This window comes from Schistocerca serialis, chromosome 5, assembly GCF_023864345.2.
Source record: "Schistocerca serialis cubense isolate TAMUIC-IGC-003099 chromosome 5, iqSchSeri2.2, whole genome shotgun sequence".
NCBI classification, from domain to species: Eukaryota; Metazoa; Arthropoda; class Insecta; order Orthoptera; family Acrididae; genus Schistocerca; species Schistocerca serialis.
The window spans coordinates 511583088-511609208 of record NC_064642.1 but is presented as its reverse complement, the minus strand read 5'-3'; the positions used below and the strand labels follow the sequence as shown (position 1 = coordinate 511609208).

Sequence of the window (26121 nt, the reverse complement as noted above, 5' to 3'; positions counted from 1 at the left end):
GGAGTGCTTGCAGTGTGTGATCCGGAGCGGCATTCATTGGAAGCGCATCCAGAGCTGCGTCCACATCCGGTTCTACATGGGAACAAACCAAGGAAGAGCTGTCAAATTCATCGTCCGTTCCGGCAGCCAGCCGCTACAGAAAATCGGCATTTTCATGCTGTTCAGAGGTGCGATAGACAATATCAAAGTCGAACGTCACCGAGAAGAGCGCCCAACGCTGTAGGCGGTGCGCCGCCCAGGTGGGAACTGCAACACCCGGGTGAAACAAAGAAATCAAAGGTTTGTGGTCTATCTGCAGATTTAAATGACGACCATACATGAAATCGTAGGATTTCCTCAGGGAAATAACCAGCGCCAAACCTTCCTTTTCAATTTGACTGTATTTGGTTTGAGGGTCGGTCAATTTTTTGGGTGCAAACGCCACCAGCCTCTCAACGCCATCGACCACTTGCGACCGGACCGCATCCAGGCCATAGTCCGAGGCATCGGCGGTGAGGATGGGGGACAGGGAAGGATCATAAGTGGCCAGACAAGGAGGGCAGGAGAGAGTTGACAGGAGATGCGTGAAAGCCTACTCACACTCCGTGTCCCAAATCCAACACACACCCTTTCGCAGGAACCCGGTCAGGGGTGCCGAAATCGCCTGAGCGTGGGGTATAAAACGCCGATAATAGTTAATTTGACCGAGAGTGGATTGCAGTTGCTTCATGTTGGTGGGAGGAGGCAGGTTTCGAATCACCTCAACATACTCCTTAGAAGCATGTAGGCTGCAGGAATCAATCATGAACCCAAAATAACTGACCTCTCACGCAAGAAAGTCGCATTTTTCATTTCGGTAACGCAGGTTAACCTCGGAAAAAACCTGAAACGATCGATCCAGCTTGTCTGCGAGGTACACCACGGACGAGCCACCGACGATGATATCGTCCGGATAATTGACTGCACCGCCGGCCGGAGTGGCCGAGCGGTTCTAGGCGTTTCAGTCTGAAACCGATCGACCGTTACGGTCGCAGGTTCGAATCCTACCTCGGGCATGGATGTGTGTGATGTCCTTAGGTTAGTTAGGTTTAAGTAGTTCTAAGTTCTAGGGGACTGATGACCTCAGATGTTAAGTCCCATAGTTCTCAGAGCCATTTGGACCATTTGAATTGGCTGCACCGGGCACCTGGCTTGTGAGGCGTTCCAATTAACGCTGGAAAATGGCGAGGGCATTAGCATTGCCAGTTAGGAGACGGTTGTACCGGAAAAGGCCACATGGGATATTGATGACTAGGATCTGCTGCGATTCCTCGTCCAACAGCATCTGCTAATAAGCATCGCGCAAATACGTATTGGCGAAAACGATCGATCCTAAAAGACATGTGAGTATGTCATCCACCGATGGGACAGGATATGCATCGATGATGGACTGAGAATTGGCTGTGACCTTAAAATCGTCAGAGATGCGTAAAACACCGTTCGGCTTGTCGACTATCACGATAGGCGTCGCCCAGCGACTGTGAGCGACGGGAGAGAAGATGCCTTCGTCGTGTAAGCAGCGAAGTTCCACCTGGAGCCCGTCGCGGAGAGCAAAGGGGACCGGGCGGGACTTTAAAAAAAGCGAAGAACAGCAGAGGGAGGAAGCTGAACATGCGCGGTGAAATTCTTCACCCTTGGTGTGGAGGATGAGAACATCGTTTCGTATTTGCTGAGCAACAGGCTGAGGAGGGTGTCCAATGAGGTAATCGACACCTCCTGTACTAGGGTATCCAATGAGGTAATCGACACCTCCTGTACTGCGTCCTGCATTGATAAACCCAGACGACCAAAAATGTCCACACCTAGAAGGTTAGTAGCGCTGGGGGATCCCACCACCAAAAACTGAGCGATGAAGGAACGACCGTTGTAAGAGATTTGTGTGGAAAAAATGCTATCGACTGATATAGAGTGATTACAGAAACTGTGCAAGGCGCGAGTGTACGTGGATAAAGCCGGCAAGCCCAAGCCGTGGTATGTGACACCATTTACAATAGAAACGGATGATGCCGTATCAGTTTGGAAGGCCACCAGAATATGCACAACCTCCAAGGTAAGGAGAAAACGGTCACCCGACTGGGGAATGATGGAGAATACATTGCCGTCAATGCAATGCAAGGCTTCCCGGTCCTGAGGTGATGATTCGTGATGAGCCTGTGCAACCGCAGTAATCGTGGCATCTACGAGATGCTTCTGCGAAGCCTGACACACCATGGCGATATGGCCCGCTTGGCTCCAAGCTGTGCATCTTGTTCGCCGGTGGGGCACTCCGACCGTTGGTGAGTCCTGAAACCGTGTGGATAGGATGGAAGCCAGGTGAAAGGCTTTCATTCATGGACCGACAAGACCGAAGAGATTCCCGCTCGGCGCTAGGCAACCGGCGAGCTGCGAAAACAGCTGGATCAAGACGCAGTTGTTGTAGCCGGTAAGGCTGTTTGAAAGCATGTGTAGCCTGTAAGACGGTTTAAAAGCATGAATGGTCGGCAGACAGGTGTCGAGGGACGGGTCCTCTAACTTCAAAATATCAGCCCGAAGACCATCGTCTGGTGTGTGAAACACAACCATACCGCGAATCAACGAAGAGGCATAAGACTGCCTGCAGGCAACGCTGGCGCACCGGAATTTACAATCACGGGGGAGACCCTGGAGCGTCGTAATCCGTTACTGATACGTCTGATCTAGTGACCTTCAACAAGAAAAGAAAGTCTGACGGGTGGCGGTGACGTGTATTTGTGCGTCAAAGTACTCAAACAGGCATATGGGTAAACGAGAGGTCGCGAGGGGATTGTTCATGGCTCAGCTGTTGAATTAAACGATACACTTGTGGACCGACTGATGAAAAAAAAAAAAAAAAAAAAAAAGAAACCCCACTTCGATTTTCGTTGTGGATCCCATGTGCCAGTGAATGTTGTTCCATACGTTTGACATTATTTCACCGTGATTCGACAGACCTATCGCAACCCGGAAACTCGGTGGAGTCACGTGCAAAGTGTTCAATTTACCTGCAATAGAATCAACTCTATGAGCTACCTCTTGCAATGCTGGTGAGTGAGAGCGAAGTTCTGAACGCGTGAGCGCTGCCTGAATCTGCTGTAGAGTTTCCACCAAGGGCCGGCCGGTGTGGCCGTGCGGTTCTAGACGCTTCAGTCTGGAACCGCGTGACCACTACGGTCGCAGGTTCGAATCCTGCCTCGGGCATGGATGTGTGTTTAATTAGTTCTAAGTTCTAGGCGACTGATGACCTCAGAATTTAAGTCGCATAGTGCTCAGAGCCATTTGAACCAATTTTCAGGCAAATGTTTCTCAGGTACGCTTCAGGTTTTTGTAATGTGCTGCCGAAAATTGAGCTTTTCCATATGCAGTATTTCATCACTTAAGATAACAGAAACGATGTAGATGACGTATGAGGCGTTATTATTTTTTGTACAGTTGCAGGTAGCGTTGTGCTTGTGTTACGATTGAGATGAGATAGTATTTGCGATGTGAAACGAGCAAAACTAATAAACTGCTAAACAACATAAAGGCTACGGCGATTGACACTAATTTATCAGCACCTTTATATAGGCTTGTTTGTTTCTTTGAATAAGCTGCTGGCGTGAAGCCTTCAAAGGATAGTAGTAGGTTGATTTACAGCGGTTCAAAAGAATTCGCGTATTATATACTCTGTGGTGACAGAAGTCATGGGATATCTCGTAATGTGTGTCGGACGTCCTTTTCTCGGCGTCGTACGGCAACTTTACATGGCATGGGCTCAACTAGTAGTTGTAAGTTCTCTGTAGAAACATTCAGGCATGCTATGTCTATAGCCGCACATAATAGTTAAAATGTTTCCGGTGCAGGATTTTGTGGACAAGCTGACCTGGTTATGTGTTTCCCGTCAGGCGATCTGGGTGACCAAATCATTCGCTAGAACTGTCTAGAATGCTTTTCAAACCAGTCGCAAACGATTGTGACAAAGTGACGTGGCGCACTGCCGTCTATAAAAATTCAATCATTGTTTGGGAACATGAAGTCTATGAGTGGTTGCAAATGGTATCCAAGTAGCCGGACATAACCATTTTCAGTAAATCATCGGTTCAGTTGGACCAGCATACCCATTCCATTCCATGTAAACACACCCTACACCTTCGTGGAGCTCGCACAGTGCTTTGTTGATTACTTGGGTCCATGGTTTCATGGGGTCGGCGCCACACTCGACACCTACCATCAGCCCGTACCAACTGAAATCGGGACTCATCTGACGATGACACAGTATTCCAGTCGTCTAAGATCCGACCGATATGGTCCTGACCCCTGGAGAGGCTCTGTGGGCGAGATCATGCTGTCAGCAAAGTCAGTCGCATCGGTTGTCTGTTGCTATGGCGCATTAGTGCCAAATTTCGCCGTACTGTCCTAACGGATATTTTCGTCATACCTCCCACGTTGATTTCTGCTCTTATTTCCCGCAGTGTCGCTTGCCTGTTCGCACTGTCAGCTCTAACTGAATGTCGCTGCACTCGGTCGTTAAGTGAAGACCTTAGACCACTGCGTTTCCCGCCATGAAAGGTAATACGTGAAATTTGGTGTTCTCGGAACACTTTTGATAATGTGAATCCCAGAATAATTTTTTCCCAAACTATTTCCGATATGAAATGTTCCCATCTTCTAGCACAAACTACTATTCCGCTTTCAGAGTATGTTAGATCTCGTCGTGCGGCCATAATCACATCGGGAAGCTTCTCAGCCGAATCGCCTGAGTACAAATGACAGCTCCACCAAAGCATTGTCCTTTTATACCTTGTGTAGACGATGCTACCGCCATCTGTACAGGTGCACATCGCTGTTTCGTGGCGTTTGTTACCTCATTGTAATATCTGGATAATGCTAAGAATATTTCTTTCTTTTCCAGCTGGATTCAGGAGATCCTCTTTTGGTGAACGGGCAGCTGGTAGGAATCGCCTCCTGGGATGGTTACGAGTGTGCCACTGCAGACTCACCGGGAGTCTATACTGAAGTTTCCTACTTCGTCGACTGGATCAATCAGAACGCAGTGTGACGAGGACAGATGTACCTGATTTTTTTTATACTGTAAACAAGCTTTACCACACCACTTCACTCACCAAAAATAAAAACTCACTCATCATCCAGTGGTACGTTTAATTCAGTCAGTGCCTCGAAAGTGTCTTTCTATTTATTATTTACGTTCAAATTTCCAGTAAAACACTAATCCGTTAGACGATGATGTAAACTCCAAACAGATGGTTGCATAACTGCAAGACAACACTGAAAATTCCTTTCACATTTTCTAGAACAACGAAACTTATGTCATCTCTCTTTCCCATAAAGGACAATCACGAGACAAAATTAATGTACGAGCACAAGAATCCAAGTGAATTACGTGAATAGATCTGAGGTTAACTTTTTCACTACATTGTCGACGTCTAGACGTGTTCCATTCCTCTAGCACAGTTGAGAGCAAATGCGGTACATGTGATTACGAACGTGGATAAAACTATCTTCCATCTCACTTACACTGACGTAGTATTTGGTATACGATAGTACTTATTAATGGATGTAATGGGTTGGTTCTGAATAAAAATTTCCTGATAGATGTTTCAAGTATTATTTCAACACCTGACCAAGATTCCTCCTTTCTCGATTCCGATTACAAGGTCTAGCCCTAGATCATTGGCGTGCCAGTTGTGCAAGCCTCTTCAGCATTACATCATTCGTTCAGAATCTTGAGGGTCTCCTTCTCTGTTACAGCGACTTTGTATGACATGTAAACAAATATTTAGCTGAGCCCGTTGTTAGAAGACTCTCATATAAGTGATTCAACTGATTACAGATTTATAGTTGAAATGTCGACTGAGCGGAGGAATAGTTAAGCTCATCTTCACAACAGGTTCAGTCTGCCCTGGAAGAATCACACAATAGAATCAGTGATTACTCAGCACAATGCATGACGTTTGTGCTGAAAGAGAAACATTAGACAGAAAAATATAGAATTGTCCTTCCCGACACCTAGTTTAGGGATACAGTACTATTTCCGAGAATTGTTAAGTTTCTTGCCACGGGACCTGACCTTTCTTAAAGTTTATTTGCTTTATTTTGTTTGCTACTTTCAATGCAGTTTAACCACGCAAGTTCTGCGATTACTGCACAACACAATGCAGTCTCTATCATCTTACTTCACTATAAATGTCGATAGCACCCACTATGTATTAGCTTTCATGTTACTCATTCTCTTTAAACTCCTTGACCCTTTGCGGTATTTGAAATTCAACAACGATGCTAGTTGCGCTGCAGTCAGTTCGACAGTTGAAGTCTGTGGTACGGAATGCAGCTAGGATAGTCGTCTTATGTGCATACACGGCGAAGCAGTGGAATGAATGTAGCTGCCGAGTGCGTAACGTGTTCTCGAGTGAGAAATGCAAGTTTATGCCGCAGCGAATATATTGTCATAAAATGTAAAAGCAAAAAAAATACCGCGCCTCCTAATTACAGCGTGCGCCTACCACAAGACAGAAGAAGATGGAAAACGCAACTGCGAAGGGGACAAAATCTTTCGCTAAATAAATTAGCGTCATTATTTGTTTCATAGATTAAAACGTTGCGTTATTCTATTGAAGGAATAGCCGATAGTGCGACTAATTCTGAAAGAGAGGTAACACACTGGGTGGTGTGATGTCTTCATCATTTCATCCTCATCGACAAGCAAGTCGCCAAAGTGGCGTCAGCTAGAATGACATGCACCAGGTGAACGGTCTACCCGACAGGAGGCCCTAGACACACACACCTGTAGGCTCTGGAGTAAAATAAACTACATTACGTAAATTGACTAGTGAGCTGACTGGGAAATAATCAAAGAGATAATAATTCAGTGCCTACTGTCTTAGGCCTGTATTACACTATCATTTTTGTTTATCAAAGTTGGTATGTCAACTGTCTATGTCAAAGAAATTTGATACTGTAATTGGGAACTTCGTCAAATCCTACCTTTCGCCAAAGAAATATGATTAAATCTAGGGGTTCATTGTGGATTTGGTCACAAAAGTCGTTCGTCTCCTGTTCGCTGCAATGCGAAATGTAACCGCTTGAAGCGCTGGCATCGCTACAGCTGTTTGACATCTGTAGTGTGTTTGTAAAGGTGGCTGAAAATTTTAGTTGGTGCGTTCTTTCAACTCTTTTTAATGTCCTTGCTTCGACAAAGGAACTTTCCAGCAAGCCAGAATAGAAGAAGAGGGCACACTCCAAAATATAAAAAAAATTCTAGTTCTCCATTTTACTGCATGTAATTTTGAATTCTGGTTCCTACAAGTTAAAAAGTACTTCATCTGATTCGTACTTGTTATTCATTTTGTAGTTGTTGGAACAATAATTCTATTAATTAAATTATTTTTAAAAATTGTTCTTAATTCTCATTTATTGTACTAAACGTTTATTTATCTTCATTTATTTGTCCTCCAGTAATTCATAAATCGCTTCACAGTTTATGGAATTAATTTGGTTAATGTATACTGTGGTATTCGATTCCTGTATTGTTAGCCGGATTAACACTCTCTTGCACTAAGATATCGCAATTTTATGGTGAGCCTGTCTTCTGCACATATAAGTTTCCTCAGATGAGTATTCTGTTTTTTAACAGTCACTTTACTGACAAAACACTGAAACCCACTCTCATCCATTCGTAAGTAACTTATATAAGACGTGACGTCCTCCACTTACAGCTTTCGTATCAAATTTTGCTGAATTATCTAAGCGCAAAACCCACTGCTTCACCCGAGTATGTTCCCCTTTTTTCCTACACTTCTGTTCGAAATGCACATACAATGCAATTGTGGTGCAAGCAACTGCAGCGCTTAATAAGTTGTCGCTGTCGGCCAGCTTGAAATTTGGTGACAAACATCATGACAATACATTACCCTGTTTAACGCCTCGTCAAAGATCTTCGTCAAAGAAATTTCAAGAATATTTCATAATCATTCTTTGTCACAGAAATATGATATTGTAATACCGAGCTTACTGAATGTAAAATATGTCACATCATTCCGTTAGTACTGGATCCAAAAATTTAAATACCTTATGTTCGTAATATTCTGGTTGTTTCTGTAGGCCTACTATTGAATCTTTTTTGGAACTACGTTTTCTTTTGTGTAGACTTGATTAAATTAATCGCTTATGCTATTGGAATGAATTGTCTCAGTGGCTACAATACTGATTACTCAGTTACAGGAGGCAGTCAAATACCTACAACTAAATTAGTTCATAGCAAGTCGACAAAGACACGCCTCGATCTGGTATACTTGGCATCACATCACGTGTTGTTGTTGTTAATGTTGTTTTTGTTTTTGGTGGTGGTCTTACTGTTATTGGTGTTGTTACTGTTGCTATGTGTGTTCACGGCGTCTTGATTTTCGTGGTTATGAAACGAATCATGGCCGAGAGCCCTTATTTCCGGTTCCCTATCGCAGTCTCAGAAACAGAGCGCCGAACTAATTAAAACAGGAAAATAAACAAACTTAGATCTACGTAACGACAGTTGGTTGGAATAAGATCCAGCTATATGGTGTATTCAGTTGTGCTTCTTAAAATGGGAACTCGCTTTTCTGCAGTTTCAATTTTTGGGGTAGTACTATACTGATTTACCCTTTATATGAAATTACTTTCTCTACATAACAATATGACCCCTTCGTTTCATTAATCGCCACCTCAAATTGCTCGTCATATCGGTGACACTCCCTTCCCTTTTTCGTAAAAATACAAAACGAGCTGCCCATCTTTAAACTATCTGATGTCCTCCGTCAGTCACATCTGACAAGGATACCTCTCGCGTAACAACACTGCACAAGAGGACGGACGGCATGGTGTCAGCTTAGCAGATTTGTTGCACCTTCTAGGTATTCCTCGAATAATACGCAGTTTGTCGTTCGTCCTCCCCACAATATTTTCTGTGTGTTGACTCCGATTTCCGTTGTTTCAGTTGTTTGCAATTGTTTTCCGTATGTATTTAACTGAATTTACAATTTTAAAAAAATTGTGTGATTTATTGTGTAATGGAGATATAACGGAATATTTTTAATACTCATTTGGAGGTAATCAAACCTCTTATTATTCACTATCAACTGCCAATTTTTGCACCATACAGACATCTTGTCTAAATAGCTCTGTAATTCATTTTTATCTCTTGATGGCTTTCGTGGACAATAAATAACAGCATCATTTGCAGATATTCTAAGGTTACTACTCAGATTGTATCCCAAAACGCTTATTTTGATTAAGATCGAAATTAAATATTTCCGGGAAAATAGGGTGCTGAAACAGGTATACCGCGAAGTACTCAAGAAAAACGTTACAACTTTTGACATATGCCAAACATAAGACGCAATAAAGTGGAAATTCTGCTATATGCGTGGATCCATAAATTCAGTTTTTGTTGCCTAAATGAGTAAAAACTGACAATGCATTTAGAACCAACCATTACATTCCTTGATGTGTATCCGAGTTCATTGTTAGTTGGCGTGTTGACATCTGTTTGACGTTAATAATAATTATTATTTCGTGTGGTTCACTGGCCAGGTATAGCTCTTTCAACTGGACGTCACTTCGACGATCTGCATGTTCCTCTTTGACGCTGAAGCCCAAGAAATGTAAAGATGCAAACTAAGGCTAAGACAAATTTAGGAGGCACAACTTATTTATAACACTTTACCTCAGACGATATTAATTTTTCATTGAGTATTATTCATCATGTGCCACATAAAGACTCAAGTACCTCTTCAAGCATATTTGTTCAGACGTCAAGGTTAATGGAGGTATTAAGTGTTTAATGATGCGATCGAGGATATGACTAGCTGAGATAACCTGATACTGGATAAGATAACTATTTTATCGTATGAAAATATATTAGCACTTACCTCTATTTATAAAAGTTCTGCACATAAAGAACCTTTACAGGCATTCACAATGTTTTCTTTGCTTGTGATCTTGTTATCCCTGCTTTCACTTACTCGGTGCTACGGTAAGAAATAAATTATTTTCTGATTGATACACACATTTGTCGTAGTAACAGGACCGTGAGATATTGCTAGTTGTAGGAATTTGTAAGAATATTGAACTTTAAATTGTACTAGGAGCAATAATAGAAAAATTGCATTGATACTTGAGTATTAGAACATGCAGGAAAGTTTTTCGACAACTTTGGAAGGGAGAGCTTTGCTGAAAAACAAATATAGTCGCAAAACAGGGGCAGAATAAAACCTGTTATAATATCGCTTTACACAACAAAAGCAAGAACACTGGCAACCTTTTATTTATGATGTCATCAGTACCGTAAACCTCGAAACTCACAAACCCAAATAACGACGAATTCGATATAGTCCCATCAAGTATAAAGGGCATACGCGCACCAATGATCGAACTGGAGGATTTTAACTGTGCACTCAGTGATATCAGTCAAACACCTGAGATTAATTTTACAATTGAATTAAGGAGTTTAATTCAATCGAATTCATTTATCCGACATCTGGAACATAACATACATGAACAGGGCAGCTTACTAGTATGTCGACAGCAGACGCCACAAGTCGTAGAGACCGCACTTATGTATCGCAGTAACTGATTAACAAATTATATAGTACCTTTTCATATCATTCCGCACCATCACGTCTGTAGCGCTCACACACCACACGCTTCTATCAATGTTGAGGAGGAGAAAATTTAGTTGTAGTTTACGTCATGATCCACAGACTTGGAATAGAATGGCAAGAATGATATAGTAGCTCCTGTCTGAGATCCAATGGTGGATAGGGAAAGCTAGCCTAGATTAATAAACTATGCTGAAAAGTGCATTCAGTAAAACGCTGAGTGCCGATCTCAGCTAGTAATAAAGAATACTCTGTTCGAAAATCACAAGAGGAGGAGGTACACCTGGAAAAGCCGGGTGATATGAGAAGATTTCAATTATATTACATCATGGTCAGACAGAGATTCCAAAATCAGACACTGGATCGTAAGGCATACCCAGCAGCAGATATAGACTCCGATCACAATGTAGTTGTGATGAAGAGTAGGCTGAAGTTAAAAAGATTAGTCAGGAAGAACTAACACGCAAAGAAATGGGATACAGAAGTACTAAGAAGTGACGAGATATGCTTGAAGTTTTCTAAGGATATCGATACAGCAGTAAGGAAAAGCTCAGTAGGCAGTACAGGTGAAGAGGAATGGATATTCCTAAACAGGGCAATCACAGAAGTTGGAAAGAAAAACATAGGTACAAAGAAGGTAACTGTGAAGAAACCATGGATAACAGAAGAAATACTTCTGTTGATCGTTGAACGAAGGAAGTGCAAAAACGTTCAGGAAAATTCAGAAATAAGAAATACAAGTTTCTGAGGAATGAAATAAGTATGAAGTACAGGAGAGCTAAGACGAAATGGCAACATGAAAAATGTGTAGAAATCAAAGAAGAAATGATTGTCGGAAGGACTGATTCAGCATATAGGAAAGTCAAAACAACATTCGGTGAAATTACAAGCAAGGGTGGTGACATCAAGAGTGCCATGGGACTTCATTATCTCAGATTACTGAGCAGCAGAAGAGAAATCTACTGGTTTCAGTAACTATGGATGACTGCAATGCTGAAATAAATCCGTCTCTAAAGCGTCCATGTGGTGTTTTCAGTTTCTGACCTTTACTCGAGCCAAGCTATGAGAAATCCCCTATAAAATACTGCATGGCACGTGATCACTAGCGAAATTCGCGAATTCTCTAACGGTTCTAATCACAAAGAAAACCGGAAGCACTCCATCCGATAATATTAAGTGACAGCTTTCCCGGGAGGGTGATTAACGTCCGAATAAAAATTGAAATTCTAGGAGTCTTACGACGAAATCAAGAATTCATACTCTAGGACGCACAATACGTAATGTGTTGGCATACCAGTGAGACCCTGTCTTTCTCATTTGGGATGGGTCTGTAGCTCAGCAAGTTTCATTTGAATATTTCTAAAAGACGTACGATGTTGTTGAATTTGATTACCTTGATTGAGTCATGGGTAATATGGGTTTATACAGGAAATTTCTTGATGTCATCAGTGTGTATTAACTCACTGTGTGCTCCAAAATCAAGAGTAACAGCGTTGACAGTTCTGGGGAACGTCGACCCCGTTGGAGTTTGAGGGACCGCCCCCTCACACAGGCATGCGGAAAGCAAGAGTAACTGCATCCTCGCTCAGGTCTCAGCTGGTTGATTTATTTCTCTTGCACAGCGTACAACAGTGATTGAACGCCCACGTTCAGCAGGTGAGGAGTGGGTTTCGAAGTTATGGTCCTCGACGACGGTGCGCTGTCAGGCTCCAAGCCACAGCTGTAACCAGTGTAGCGCGGCAGCTAGGCAGGCACCCGACGCCGCTATAGAGTCAATTCTGGGCACACAGACCTCCCTCATGGCCGAAGAGTAATCAGTGGTGTTGCTGGCCAACCCAAAAGTGACCTAAGCGACTAAGGCGATGTCATCCAGTTTCCAAACTCCGCCACCAGACATCTGGCTGGCGGTGCCTGGTGACAGTAGAAGCTAAGCGGCTCCTACATAGTTCGACCCTCAGTCCATCGGAACTGATGCTGAACCGTAACCTGGGTGGTCCTGTAGTGTGACTGACATTGATGACTAAACTGGAGGACAGCGTCAGAGCGACAATGCTTCTTGGGGCCACAGGGTGTCAGCACGCTCCACAGCAGTCGCACACTCAGTGCACCACGCCGACTTGGTTACCGATATTAACACCAGCTCATCAAACGTATTCGGAACTGACGGCGAGATTTAACGAGAATCGGACCCGCGAGAATAAAATGACGGGAGGAATATTGTAACTGATAGTAGAGATGCAGAAACAGCAGACTGGGTCAGTCAGCGGAGGTCAGTGACATTGAGCGTGTAGGAGTGAGTCAGAAAGAGGAGTCGCGTCAGAAAGAAATTCCCTCAGGGGTATTTTAACCCGTCCAAAGCTACCCAAGCTGACTGTTAGCAATAAGATTGAAAAGTGGAAACATGAAGGAAGAAACATAGCTAAACCAAGATCAGGCAGAGTGATTATAAAAAAATTACATGAATTCAGCTGAAGGAATCAGTCGTGAGAAATAAAGTTCTACCAGCATCAGTTCAGTTAGCACAATGAGTATGCGTAGGAGTTAAAAGGAACTGAGTACAAAGGTCGAGCAGTCACATAAGCCACACATTTCAGTGCTAAGTGATGCTTCATATAGTTTGAAGAGTGATACTACTGGACATATGATGACTCGAAGCAAGTGATTCGGAATGGTTAAACACTTTATATCCCGTAGCAATCCGATGGCAGGGTTTGAGTTTGGCGAAAGCATGGAGAACGTTACTAGCAACCATGTATAGTGCCAACATTGAAATGCAGATAAGATGGTGTCACATTATGGAGTGACTTTTGTGGCTAGGGTGTGGTAACCTTATCGAGTTTAAGAAAACGTAATATGTGGAAGGATATCAACGCATTTTACAGCATTGTGTTCTGCACACAGGAGAGGAGCATTTCGGATACGACGCTTATTTCAGGATGACAATGCACCCTGTCATAAATTAGCATCTTTAAGGTACTGGTTTGTAGAAAATAGCGTTTCTGAAATAGACAGGCCTGCTTAAATTACCAACATGAACCCAGCATAATCCCTCGGTATAAGTAAAAATGTCGGTTTATCTCCAGATCCCAGCGTCCTAAATCACGTCTGATTTTGGCTCTTGTAAAAGAGTGGGCTGTCATCCTCTACAAACATTCAGACAGTTCCTTGAAGGTGTCCTCAGAGGTGCAGAAACAGTCATTAAGGCAAATGGTGAACACACCTCATATTAATGTCTACTAGTAGGTGTCCAGAATCGTTTGTTAATATACACCATGTGATCAAAAGTATCCGGACACCTTGATGAAAATGTCTTACAAGTTCGTGGCGCCCTCCATCGGCAATGCTGGAATTCAGTATGGTGTTGGCCCACCTTCAGCCTTGATGGCAGCTTCCACTCTCGCAGGCATACGTTCAATCAGGTGCTGGAAGGTTTCTTGGGGAATGGTAGCCCATTCTTCACGGTGTGCCACTCTGAGGAGAAGTATCGATGCCGGTCGGTGAGACCTGGCACCAAGTCGGCGCTCCAAAACATCCCAAAGGTGTTCTATAGGTTTCAGGTCAGAACTCTGTGCAGGCCAGTCCATTACAGGGACGTTATTGTCGTGCAACCACTAAACTGGATCGTTTAGCTGGCGAGACAGCGTTGCGGAGATGCTAAACAAATTCCACTGGCAGACGTTACAAGGGAGACGTTGTGCATCACGGAGAGATTTACTATTGAAATTTCGGGACAGCACTTTCCAGGAGGAGTAAGACAACATATTACTTCGGCCCACATACATCTGCGTATTGACCACGAGGAGGAAATTCAAGAAATTAGAGCCAATACAGCGGCTTACCGACAATCATTCTTCCCACGCACTTTTCGTGAGTGGAACAGGGTTGTAGGGATCAGATAGTGGTACCGAAAGTACCCTCCGCCCCATGCCATTAGATGGCTTGTGGAGTATGATCTAGACGTAGATGTAGATGCCACAGACAGTGCTTTATTAACAGGTGCTCGATCGTGTTGAAAGATGCAACTGCCATCACCTAATTGCTCTTGAGAAGTGGGAAGCAAGAAGGTGCATCAAACATCATTGTAGGCCTGCGTTGTGATAGTGCCACGCAAGACAACAAGGGGTGCAAGCCCCTTCCATGAAAAACACGACCACACTGTAACACCACCGCCTCCGAATTTTACTGTTGTCACTATACATGCTGGCAGATGACGTTTACCGGGCATTCGCCATACCCACACACTGCCATCGCATAGCCACATTGTGTACCGTGATTCGTCACTCCACACAAAGTTTTTCCACTGTTAATCGTCCAATGCTTACTCTCCTTACACCAAGCGAGGCGTCGTTTCACATTTACCGGCTTGATGTGTGGCTTATGAGCAGCCGCTCGACCATGAAATCCATGTTTTCTCACATTCCGCCTTCATAGTACCTGCAGTGGATCCTGATGCAGTTTGGAATTCCTGTGTGATGGTCTAGATAGATGTCTATTACACATTACGACCCTCTCCAGCTGTCGGCGGTCTCTGTCAGTTAACAGACGAGATCGGCTTGTACGCTTTTGTGCTGTACGTGTCCCTTCACGTTTCCACTTAACTATCACATCGAAAGCAGTGCACCTAGAGACGTTTAGGAGTGTGGAAATCTCGCGAACAGACGTATGACACAAGTGAAACCCAATCACCTGATGACATTCGAAGTCCATGAGTTCTGCGGAGTGTCCCATTCTGCTCTCTCACTATGTCTAATGACTACTGAGGTCGCTTATATGGAGTACCTGGCAGTAGGTGGCAGCACAATGGACCTGATATGAAAAGCGTATGTTTTTAAGGGTGTCCGGATACTTTTAATCACATAGTGTATGTAATACCGCCACAGCCAGGTTTGTTGACACGCAGATTCCACAGGAATCATCTGTTCCTCTGCTTCAATGATGAAAATGCATCGCGAATGTGTGACTCCGGCTAGGTGGTCAAACCAGTGTCCTGGGTCTAGGGTTGATGGCAAAATGCTGCTTCAGCTGCTTGATGCAATCAACAAAGTTACGGCAGCAGTTGTTCGCGCTGGTCAGCGACGTCACACAAGATTAACGAAAATCCTCCAGAGCAGTTAAAGATGGCTTTCCATCAGAGTTGTCTACCACCTATGTTTATAAACGAACATACACACACATACACATACACGATAACAGCAGAACTATCACTCCAGAGACTACATACAGTAATGAGTCAGTGCTGTACTTATGGAACAAAGATCATAGCAAACATTTAGGAAGATGACTTCAATTTAATTTTAAACAATTAACATGATGAGGTTAGCGCAACTCACATAACGAATGACAAGTATCCAGTGAAGTCAGCATTAATCTGAATAAATATGTTTGTATTAACATTGGCGCCACCTTTCTGTGAAACCCAAAGGTGCATACAGTGGGTAACAAATATCATTTGGACGTGGTCGTCACGCTGGACCACGCTTACAAGTTAGACCTCAGCTTGAAGGAGAATGTGCAATCAATCAAAATAGCATTTAAGATTCTTGATAGATTACAAACGTTATATTGTCTTAAAGCACACATACTGTCACGACCCAGCCACCCCCTGGCACCAGTGTTGCGGCATCAGGGTGCTGAGGTCACGTTGTGATAATCGTAGATTAAGGATGAGTGATCCAGTGCACGTTCAGAGACTTCGGAGATTCACTGGTATCTGTCATAACATTTATTGTTCGAGCAGAGTTTACGAAGATATAATTGTTTTCAGAGCTACAGTCGGTGGCTGGACACAAGCGCACGTACCGCGAAGGATTGCTAACGCCTCGTCACTGAGTCATGACGCCAAAGGTCGGTGCCACAGCTATGTGCTGTGCTGGCGTCGGTGGCGAGACGAGGAAGGCGCTGTCGGCCCAGACATTTTGCGATAACCCAATACAGCTGCCACTTCACTGCTCTCGCAGATAGCTCATCATGAACTCAAGTGCAGACTGTCGACTGCGTTCAAGGATGCCAGTTGTTGTGAAGACTAAGACGTGGTCACCAACCACTGATAGAAAAGACTACAGCAGAAAGTCATGAATGATCCAGGAGGATGTGCGAACGCACCATGGCTGGACGGTGCGAAGATGGTAGCTTTCAGATCATCCGTAGTGACCCAGCAGTAGAAGAAGGCTGTCGGCTCACCAGTCTTTCCATGTGCGATGACGCAGTAGGCAACAGAGCAAAGCTGTGATATGCATCAGATTGGCTGACTCATGGTGTCGAAGTCAGCAAGTAGCAGGCCGGCCATCATCGGTCAGCGTGTCGTGGGTTCACTGAAACTCAACTTGCTGTCATTCTCTCTGGTTCTTCGACACGGACAGAACGGCAGCACGACAGAACGTGTATATGAGATCCGAAAGACGCTCTATATAATGGGTCAAGCCTGCGCATATGATGTAGTGGTTTTGGATGTATGAGCGAATTTCTCCTCATTTATCAGGCCTGCCAGCGCTCCTTTATTCGCTGTGGCCATTTCGGTAATGGTTTCGAGTCGCTGAACTCGGTACTTCCTGTCTACGTTTGATTTAGCGGTGGCACTCGGGCGGCGAAGTTAGATGGTGTTACCTCGGAATGCCTTGTTAAGTGGCACAACAGTGTTTGTATTTCTGTGTGCCTCGTTCCGAGATCTGTTACATTAGCGGATGCCTTGTTGGTATAACGAGTGGCACTCCAGCCAAGCGCTAACCTACTCCGTTCCAAGAATGCCTGGTAGAAATTTAACAACATTTTTTCTGCTGTGGAACATTACTACGCAAACTGAAGCATATGGATGCGATCCTGCGGACATTTGTGAATTAGGCGAGACAAATATTTCCCTGGCAGTGTCTCATATCAGGAGGTGCAAACTGCGCACACTGAGTGTTCTCTAGATCGCCGCTCAGTGTATCAATAGGGCCCTAGGGTTGCGAAATTATTACCAACAATGCATCAAGAAAAATCCTCAAACAAATTAGTAAAATATTCAGGGAGTGTCTTATGCAGTGAGATAAACAGGAAACAGGTAATATTGTAGAACAGATCTTCCAATTGTGTCACCCCTCTCACATCAGATCACAATACACAACTTAATGGTATGTCTGCATTTACTATAGAGTAATGACATACATAGGATAGGAGAGATGATAGCAATCTTTTCATCCATCAACAATAGCATCCAACAAGTCCTAAACAACCTATGGATATAAAAAATTCTCACATAAACTGATCACACGTATTTATAAACGTTCCCGTGAAGATTTTGCTTGTGGATATTAGTGCAATTTGGCTACAAATCACTACGGAAAACTTTACAAACATTACTATGATATCTATGTAATAGCACGATTACCCTTTAGGACTGGGTCCAAAAGAAAACTATACACCACCATGAAAATCGCAGTAAACCTATTGCTTTACGGTAGAATTGAGGATTCTTCATTTACTTAAAATACGATACCTTCACTTGGTTCGACAGGCATTTCGAACTTTATTCTCGCTTAATGTGAGGACACTGGCACACAAAAACTTATCGGCAGGTCAGAATTTTTTGGAACATAGGTTATTCCCTGCTCCTGAAAGTTGGGCGGGATGTTGCAGCCAAATATCGCAGTAAACTGAGAGTGGGGAATGGGGCTCCCAGTTGGGAATAGTTGGAAGTGGATTTACATTTTCTGCGTTCGTCTGATAACCAAGGATATACACTATACTACCATGACAGATTCGTTTTTGCATCATAACTATGCAATGATAACGAAAACGTTCAACAGCTTCTAGTTGCTTCCTAAGCACAAAAAAACCATGACCTCTCTTACTTGTTACTCACCTCTCATTTCTGCATCCGATTACATCCACAGTTACAATAACTTCTAGACCTTCCATTCTAGTACAATGTGCAATACTAACTTTCCCCTGTTATCTATTTCGTACGAAAATTTTGTCAAATTTGTTTACTCTCGCTGCAGTACACGTATGATAACATAAAACCTTGACAAAGGATAAATAAATTGATCATAATTGAGAGAAGAATACAGTGTCTTAAAAATGAAATGGACTAAAACAAGGCAAAAAATGCAGTAAAGGTGGGCTTTAAATTGCATACATTAAGCGGATTGAAACTCCACTCGTGGAAGATACCATGGAATTCCCAGTGCCATGCCCAAGCCTAGATACAGGAGGATGGCAAGGCGTGAGGCTAACAACCCCAACAGTTCGATACGGAACCAAAGGACAAAGGAAGCCGGACGGATGTAACGGATAAACAGTTGGCAACAGGAACGGCATGTGAATCTGTATTTAGCGATATGGAATGTAAGAACACTGAACAAGACTGGAGGACTACGGAATTTGAGAAAGGAAAAGCAGAAATATAATGTCATGATGGCGGCAATACAAGAGGTGCAATGGAAAGGAATTAGAATATTAGCACCTGGGACACACACAGTCTTCTACATCTGTGGAGGTAGGGGATATGGAGGCACAGATTTTCTGGTTGATAACGCTGATAAGGCTGCCATATTCAAATTTAAGCTTGTTGCCGAAAGAATCTGTGTATTACGAATGAAAGCCCGCTTCTTCAATATATCCTTCATACGTACGTATGCTCCAACGGTAGATGCAGAACCGATGTAAAGAGATATATTCTATGAGCAACTGGATCAGGAAATAACAAGGGTAGCAAAGCATGATAATAAGGTGGTTATGGGGGACTTCAATGCTCAAGTAGGAATAGCAATTGCATACGGGAAAGTAGCTGGTAAGAAGAGTGTGCATGAAGCATCTACTAATAATTGTATGAGACTTATTGATTCTGCCATGGGCAATAGCATGATTATTAAAAGCACATTGATGCAAAGCAAGGATACAAGGACAGTTACTTGTTGCTCCCAAGATAGACGATATGTTTCAGATATATTAGAAGTGTACAGTTGTCGTGCCACAGATGTAAATAGTGATCGCTACTTGGTAAGAATCAAATGCTAGAGAGAATAGCCAATTATAGACAAACCAAGAACACTATTGTGCCAAGTTTTGATTATGCCAAGTTAAGAAATGAAAAAAAAACACAGTACAACAGTATAAAACTATTTTGATAAATAGACTTAATGAAGCTGAAGATCGGGAAGGAGAGGATATTGAAAAAAGCATGGGTAACGGTCAAAGGTGTCATACAGGAGACAGCTGAAACTGTACTGGGTAGAAAGTTGCAATTCAGAACCCGGGCCTGGTTTGATGAAGATTGTAGGAGGAAGATAGAATAAAGGAAAGAGACAAGAAAAAGAATGCTGCAAAGGAAAACAAAAATTACTGAAGAAGAATACCAGGAGAAGAGAAAGGAAGTAGATAAGAAATGTAGTAGGAAAAAGAGAGAATTTTAAAAACGGTGGATAGGTGAATTGGGAGAGAGAAAGACTGTTCAGGAAGCAAGGAAATTCTATATGAGGCTGAACAGTATAAAGAATGGATTCCAACCCAGAGCAGTTTTCTGTGAAGTTAAGGAGGGAAATCAGATTCGAAGAAAAAATCACATTTTAGAAAGATGGGTGGAGTATTTTAGTGAACTACTGAATATAGTAGCAGCAGCAGCGAGAGTGAGGACTATTTATGATACTTGGTATGGACAGACATGTTGCCAGGCAATATTGCCGCGTGATGGCGGTATGACTGGGAGTTTATTTTCATCGACTGTGGCAATTGGTGAGACATGGAAGGCATTTTTCAATCCTGAAACGAAGAGCCAATCGGCTCAATGGAAGCAAATACATTCACCATGATTTTTTCCGTGATCAAACAAGACTCCCAAAGGTACGTCCTCGGCGGCCATGGAAACATGGTATCGACAGCTGCAGGAAGATTACGTCGAAAAGTGATACAAACTACAGTTTTCGTGTGATTAGTTAGTGAGGATAAACGTTGAAGGTATTACAATATTCAAAGGAATACTTCAGAGCGAAGATCACATTTAAATATTTATTTTGAATTGATGACAAGTTTGTTTCAAAAGTACTTTGCAATCATCTTCGGGTCTGCAATATGACACAGATACACACTGCATTTTAAACATGTTTTCTATGTTAGCAGTAATTAAATACGTAAGTATAATATTTCACGTACGAGGTAACCCCCCCCCCCCCCCCCCCCCGCCAGCCACGGCCCAAAAAAAAAAAAAAAAACAAAAAAAACCTGAAATAACATTGCCGTGCCGGAGCTTGTACAGTACACATTTCTGCCGCTTGCGCAACTCAGTTTATTCTGTTCGTCTGCAGTGACTGTTTTTGCTAGCGCTGTTTTGTTCTTGTCTCGCTTTTTACTATGGCAGATTTAAGTGAACAACGTGTAGCCGTGAAATTTTGTTTTCTCCGCGGTAAAAAAGCTGCTGAAACTGTTTTAATGTTGAAAAAAGCTTACTATGATGACGCTATGGTAAAAACTCACGTGTACGAGTGGTTTGCTAGATTTAAAAATGGCGACATGTCGCTTGACGACAGACCTTGCGCTGGACGTTCATCAACCGCCCGAATCGACGAAATTTTCTTTCCCTCAGGCCAGACTGTCAATTAAACCTTTTATCCGACAGTTTTAAAAAGATTGCGCAACATTGTTTGTCAAAAAAGGCCCGATTTGTGTCAGGCAGAGACTGGTTCTTCCACCTCGACAATGCACATGCTTACACAGCCACCTCTGTTAGACTGCTTTTGGCTGGCTCCGTCCGATTTTCACTTGTTTCCACGCATGAGAGGGGGCATGAAAGGACAACGATTTGACAATATTTAAGAAGTCAAGAAAAAAACGAAGAAGGAGCCGTGAACCACTTCTAAAGATGACTATAAAAAATGTTTCGAAAAGTGGAAACACCTGTGGGACAAAAGTGTTAGTTGAAATTGAGAGTATGTTGAAGGGGATAAGGTTGTTTTGTAAACAATATGACTTTTTTTGGAGTACCACCTCGTAAAGATAACGAACCTCACCTTTTTCAAAATTACGTCATATATATATATATATATATATATATATATATATATATATATATGTGTGTGTGTGTGTGTGTGTGTGTGTGTGTGAGAGAGAGAGAGAGAGAGAGAGAGAACAGGGAAAATTTAAATAGTTGGGAAACGCAAGCTCTATCAGCCGGTAGGTCACAACCAGTCAGATAGTCATTAATAAAAATACTGTTTGCAATCATGTCGCTATGCACCTTTCGCCGCTGGCGTGAGGCCACACACTTGCTCGTGTAGAGCTGTACTTACTCGGGCGCTGTGCCAGGCAAGCTACCTCTCATGTCCGCTACGTGGCAGCATGGTAAGAGACGTTATTGTCTGTATTTCCATTAGACAACTTATACAGTTCGCTTATCAGAAATTTGTACAGTAATTAAAGTAGTCCAAATCTGAAGTTAAAGAAAATTACGTACTGTTATAAACATTATGCAGTAGTAAAAGTTGTGAATGTAAAAGTTTTCATGGAGGAGCAATACCGCCACTCAAGCAATACACGGGAAAAATATTTTTGTTCTGTAATGAACATGTGATATTTATAGGATTTAAAAGCACATCAAAGGTTCTGTAAGAAACTTTTTTAAGTAAATGACCACTATAATATAACCAGGCTACATTTGTTCTCAAAATTTCTTAGATTTATTCCTAAAGCTACTTTCTCCGGACAATTCATGCATTTATGTGTAAGGCTTTTACTGTGATGTTGTCATCTTTTTACTTTACCTTGCGTCACAAAATTGCTAGCCACTAGCGTAGTAACATCAGTGTGCAATCATAACATCCTGCCACACCATTTCGACTCATATAGTACACAATTACCCAATGAACAACCTCGAAGACTGCATCTTACGTAATGTCTAGATGACATCATAAAATCTGTAAAAAGATAAATATTTAAAGGTGATCTTGGCCCTGAAATATTTCTTCAAATATTACTAACTACAGACCGCCTACCTGATCAGAATGTCTGTAATATACAACTTACATCCATTTCGTAGTTCTTAAGGTATGCAATTTAGGGCTAATGTTTACTGAACTTTTTTTTCTTTTTTGGCCCGTACTACTAACTCTCAAAGTATGGAATACTCTTTTTAACACGTTGTATAAATAACGAATAACTTGAGCCTCTGAGCGTGCCTCAAAAGTACTCACAAATGCCCACTACTGTGAAACACTCAAGGTCCACCACAAAACAAAGGCGACTCAGTGTGTTGTATTAACACGCGTCCCTTCTTTTTGCCAATTTATGGCTTTTTCTCTTGGGTGATTGAGAAGAGGTCTGTGGTATTGAAGCATGGTTTTCCGTCATTTTATATTGTTTTAAATTTGATACATCCCCGATGAATTCTAATGGAATGGAGCTTTACAATACATAATTTAGTATAATAACATGGGCTGAACAACGCCCTGTTTGTCCAGATTTATTAGTAGAGATTTTGTTGAAACCGAGTGACACGTGTTGTTCCAAACTACGAAATCATATCAAGTGGCAGTTCAACCTAGGGAGCCATTCTATAATTTTCTGTTCCATTTGCAAATGGTCCATTGCGCTATATCCACTTCTGAACTCAGCCTATTCCTGTTCATTATTAAAATCTAATGATTTCCTTTCTAGGTAGTAGAATCAGAGAGAAGAGAAACGTCCGTAGTTGAAAACGTCTCACTAAAGGAGGATAGCATTACTATGTATTGTAGTCTGTGTAGGAGCGTGCGCTTTGTACAAGATAAAAACTATACAAGAACTCCTGTAAAAAAAATAATGTGCTAAGGGCGTACTCAAAATAAACATTGTTGCTAAAGGTCGTAAAAACTCAGGGATAAATAGGAAAGTTTTCAAAAAAAGCACAGTAAGAATATTATAATAATTCAGAAGGATTTGTGATCGATTCTTATGCCGACTTCATATTTCCTTTTCTTCCCATAGTATCTACACTGAAGCGCCAAAGAAACTGGTATAGGCATGGGTATTCAAATAGAGGAATACATAAACAGGTAGAATACGGCGCTGAGGTTGGCAAAGCCTACATATGACAAATGTCTGGCGCAGTTGTTAGATCGGTTACTGCTGCTACAATGGCAGGTTATCAAGATTTAAGTGAGTTTCTACGTGCTGTCATAGCCGGTGCACGAGAGATTGGACACGGCATATCCGAGATAGCGATGAAATGGGGATTTTCAGTACGACCATTTCATGAGTGTACCGTGAATATCACGAATCCGATAAAATATCAAATCTCTGACATCGCTGCGACCGGAAAAAGATCCCGTAAGAACAGGACCAACGAAGACTGAAGAGAATCGTTCGACATGAAAGAAGTGCAATCCTTCCGCAAATTTCTGTAGACATCAATGCTGGGCCCTAAACGAGTGTCAGAGTGCGAACCATTCAAAGAAACATCATCGATATGAGTTTTCGGAGCCGAAGGCCCTCTACTGTACCTTTGATGACTGCACGACACAAAGCTTTACACTTCGCCTGGATCCGTCAACAACGACATTGCAGTGTTGATGGCTGGAAGCATGTTGCCTGGTAGGAAGAGTATCGTTTCAAATTGTACCGAGTGGATGGACGTGTTCGAGTATGGAGACTACCACATTAATCCATGGACCCTGCATGACAGCAGGGCACTGTTCACGCTGGTAGAGGCTCTGCAATGGTGTGGGGCGTATGCAGTTGGAGTGATATTGGAGTTCCGATCCGTCTAGATACGACTCTGACAGTTGACAACTGCGTAAGCATCCTGTCTGATCACCTGCATCCATTTATGTCCATTGTGCATTCCGACGGACTTGGGCACTTCCAGCAGGACAATGCGACACCACACACGTGCACATTTGCTACAAAGTGGCTCCAGGAACACTCTTCTGAGTTTAAACACTTCCACTGTCCACCAAACTCCCCAGACATGAAGATTACTGAGCATATCTGGGATGCCTTGCAACGTGTTGTTCAGACGAGATCTCCACCCCCAGGTACTCTTACGGATTTATAGACAACCATGCAGGATTCATAGTGTCGCCTCCAACACTATTTCAGACTTTAGTCAAGTGCATGCCACGTCTTGTTACGGCAGTTCTGCGTGCTCACTGGGGCCCTACAAAATATTAGGCATGTGTACCAGTTTCTTTAGCCCTTCAGTGTATGATGAGCAATCAAATGATAAGGGTATGAATCGAAAATATAAGTAAACTGATTAATTTTAAGAAAGTAATCATCGTAACCCTTAATATATTTATCCACTGCGAGAAGGCGTTGCCCGTCTTGTCTCACAGTGGGATCAATGTGTTAACAATTACGGCGATTATTTTTTAAATACTAAACAGTTTAATTACTTTTCTCCGGTCTAATGTTCATTTGACTACCCCTTATAGTAAAAGATCTTATAAAATCTTTACATTGCCAGTGATTTCCCCAACTGAGTGTTTATTTTGTAATAGATATTTTTCAAATAAGGATTTACTGCATGCAACTCCAGCAGTATGATCCTGAAAGCGAGTACTGATATGACGGCCTGTCTCCCACATGTACTCTATATCAAATTCACTGTACGTAACTTCGCAAACACTGGGGCTGTCAATTCTGTTACGGTGAATGCCTACATTACGTTTCAATTTTCTCTAAAGAGAATCACTGGTAAAGTAACTTACGTTAACGTTTTTATTCTTAATAATCTAATAATGTTTTACCTGATACGTGACCCATACACGACATATTAATAAAACTCAAATTACTTACGCTCATTTATTGTACATATACTATATTGCACCCGTTGTCTCTGGGGTATCGTCTTTGAACAGTAATCAAAAGTCCTGGGTCCCGAGTTTGTAACTTCCCGCTACTTAAATACCTAAGTTTTGAAGTCTGTATAAAAATCAACAGCAATAGCGTCTTAAGATTTCCGGCACTAGAAGTCTACTAACGGCCTTCTCAAAGAGGGCGGAGGAGAGGACAGTCTGCTGCCCTTGCGGTGGGAAGCTGTCTGTAAAAGACGGAAGTAGCAGCAATGATCAACGGCATGAGGATCCAGAAGGCAATGGAAACCACTGTTTTAACGACACGTAATACATCTCCACAGAATACGTGGTCTGTAATTGAAAACGTGTCATGATGACCTCCCCAGTGCCATAAGACTGTGGACTAGTCCCCCAATCAGATCTCCGGGAAGAGACTGCCAAGGAAAAAGTGGTAATAAGAAAGTGATTGAATAACGAACGAAAGGGTAACGTACTACAAACAGAGGCGTAGAATGTCAGAAGGTTGAACGTGTCAGGGAAGCCAAAAATATGAGACGGGAAATGCTAAGGCTTAATATAGTTATAATGGATGTCAGTGAAGTGAAATGGAAAGAAAATAAAGAATTCTGTACAGACGAATATAGGGTTATATCGACAACAGCAGAAAATGGTATAATGGGAGTAGAATTCGTTACGAATAGGAAGAGTATTAGTTACTGTGAACAGTTCTGTGTCAG

General features: G+C 42.5%; 1 protein-coding gene across 1 annotated transcript in view; it reads left to right on the top strand.

Annotated features, from left to right (window-relative positions):
• The window catches only part of LOC126482039 (trypsin-1-like), a 58873-nt gene extending 53823 nt beyond the window's left edge, over window positions 1–5050 (top strand). The window contains exon 5 of the mRNA XM_050106012.1: window positions 4904–5050. Within this exon, the coding sequence (XP_049961969.1) occupies window positions 4904–5050 (147 nt within the window). The remainder of the gene's footprint in view (window positions 1–4903) is intronic.
• Window positions 5051–26121: the final 21071 nt, after the last annotated feature.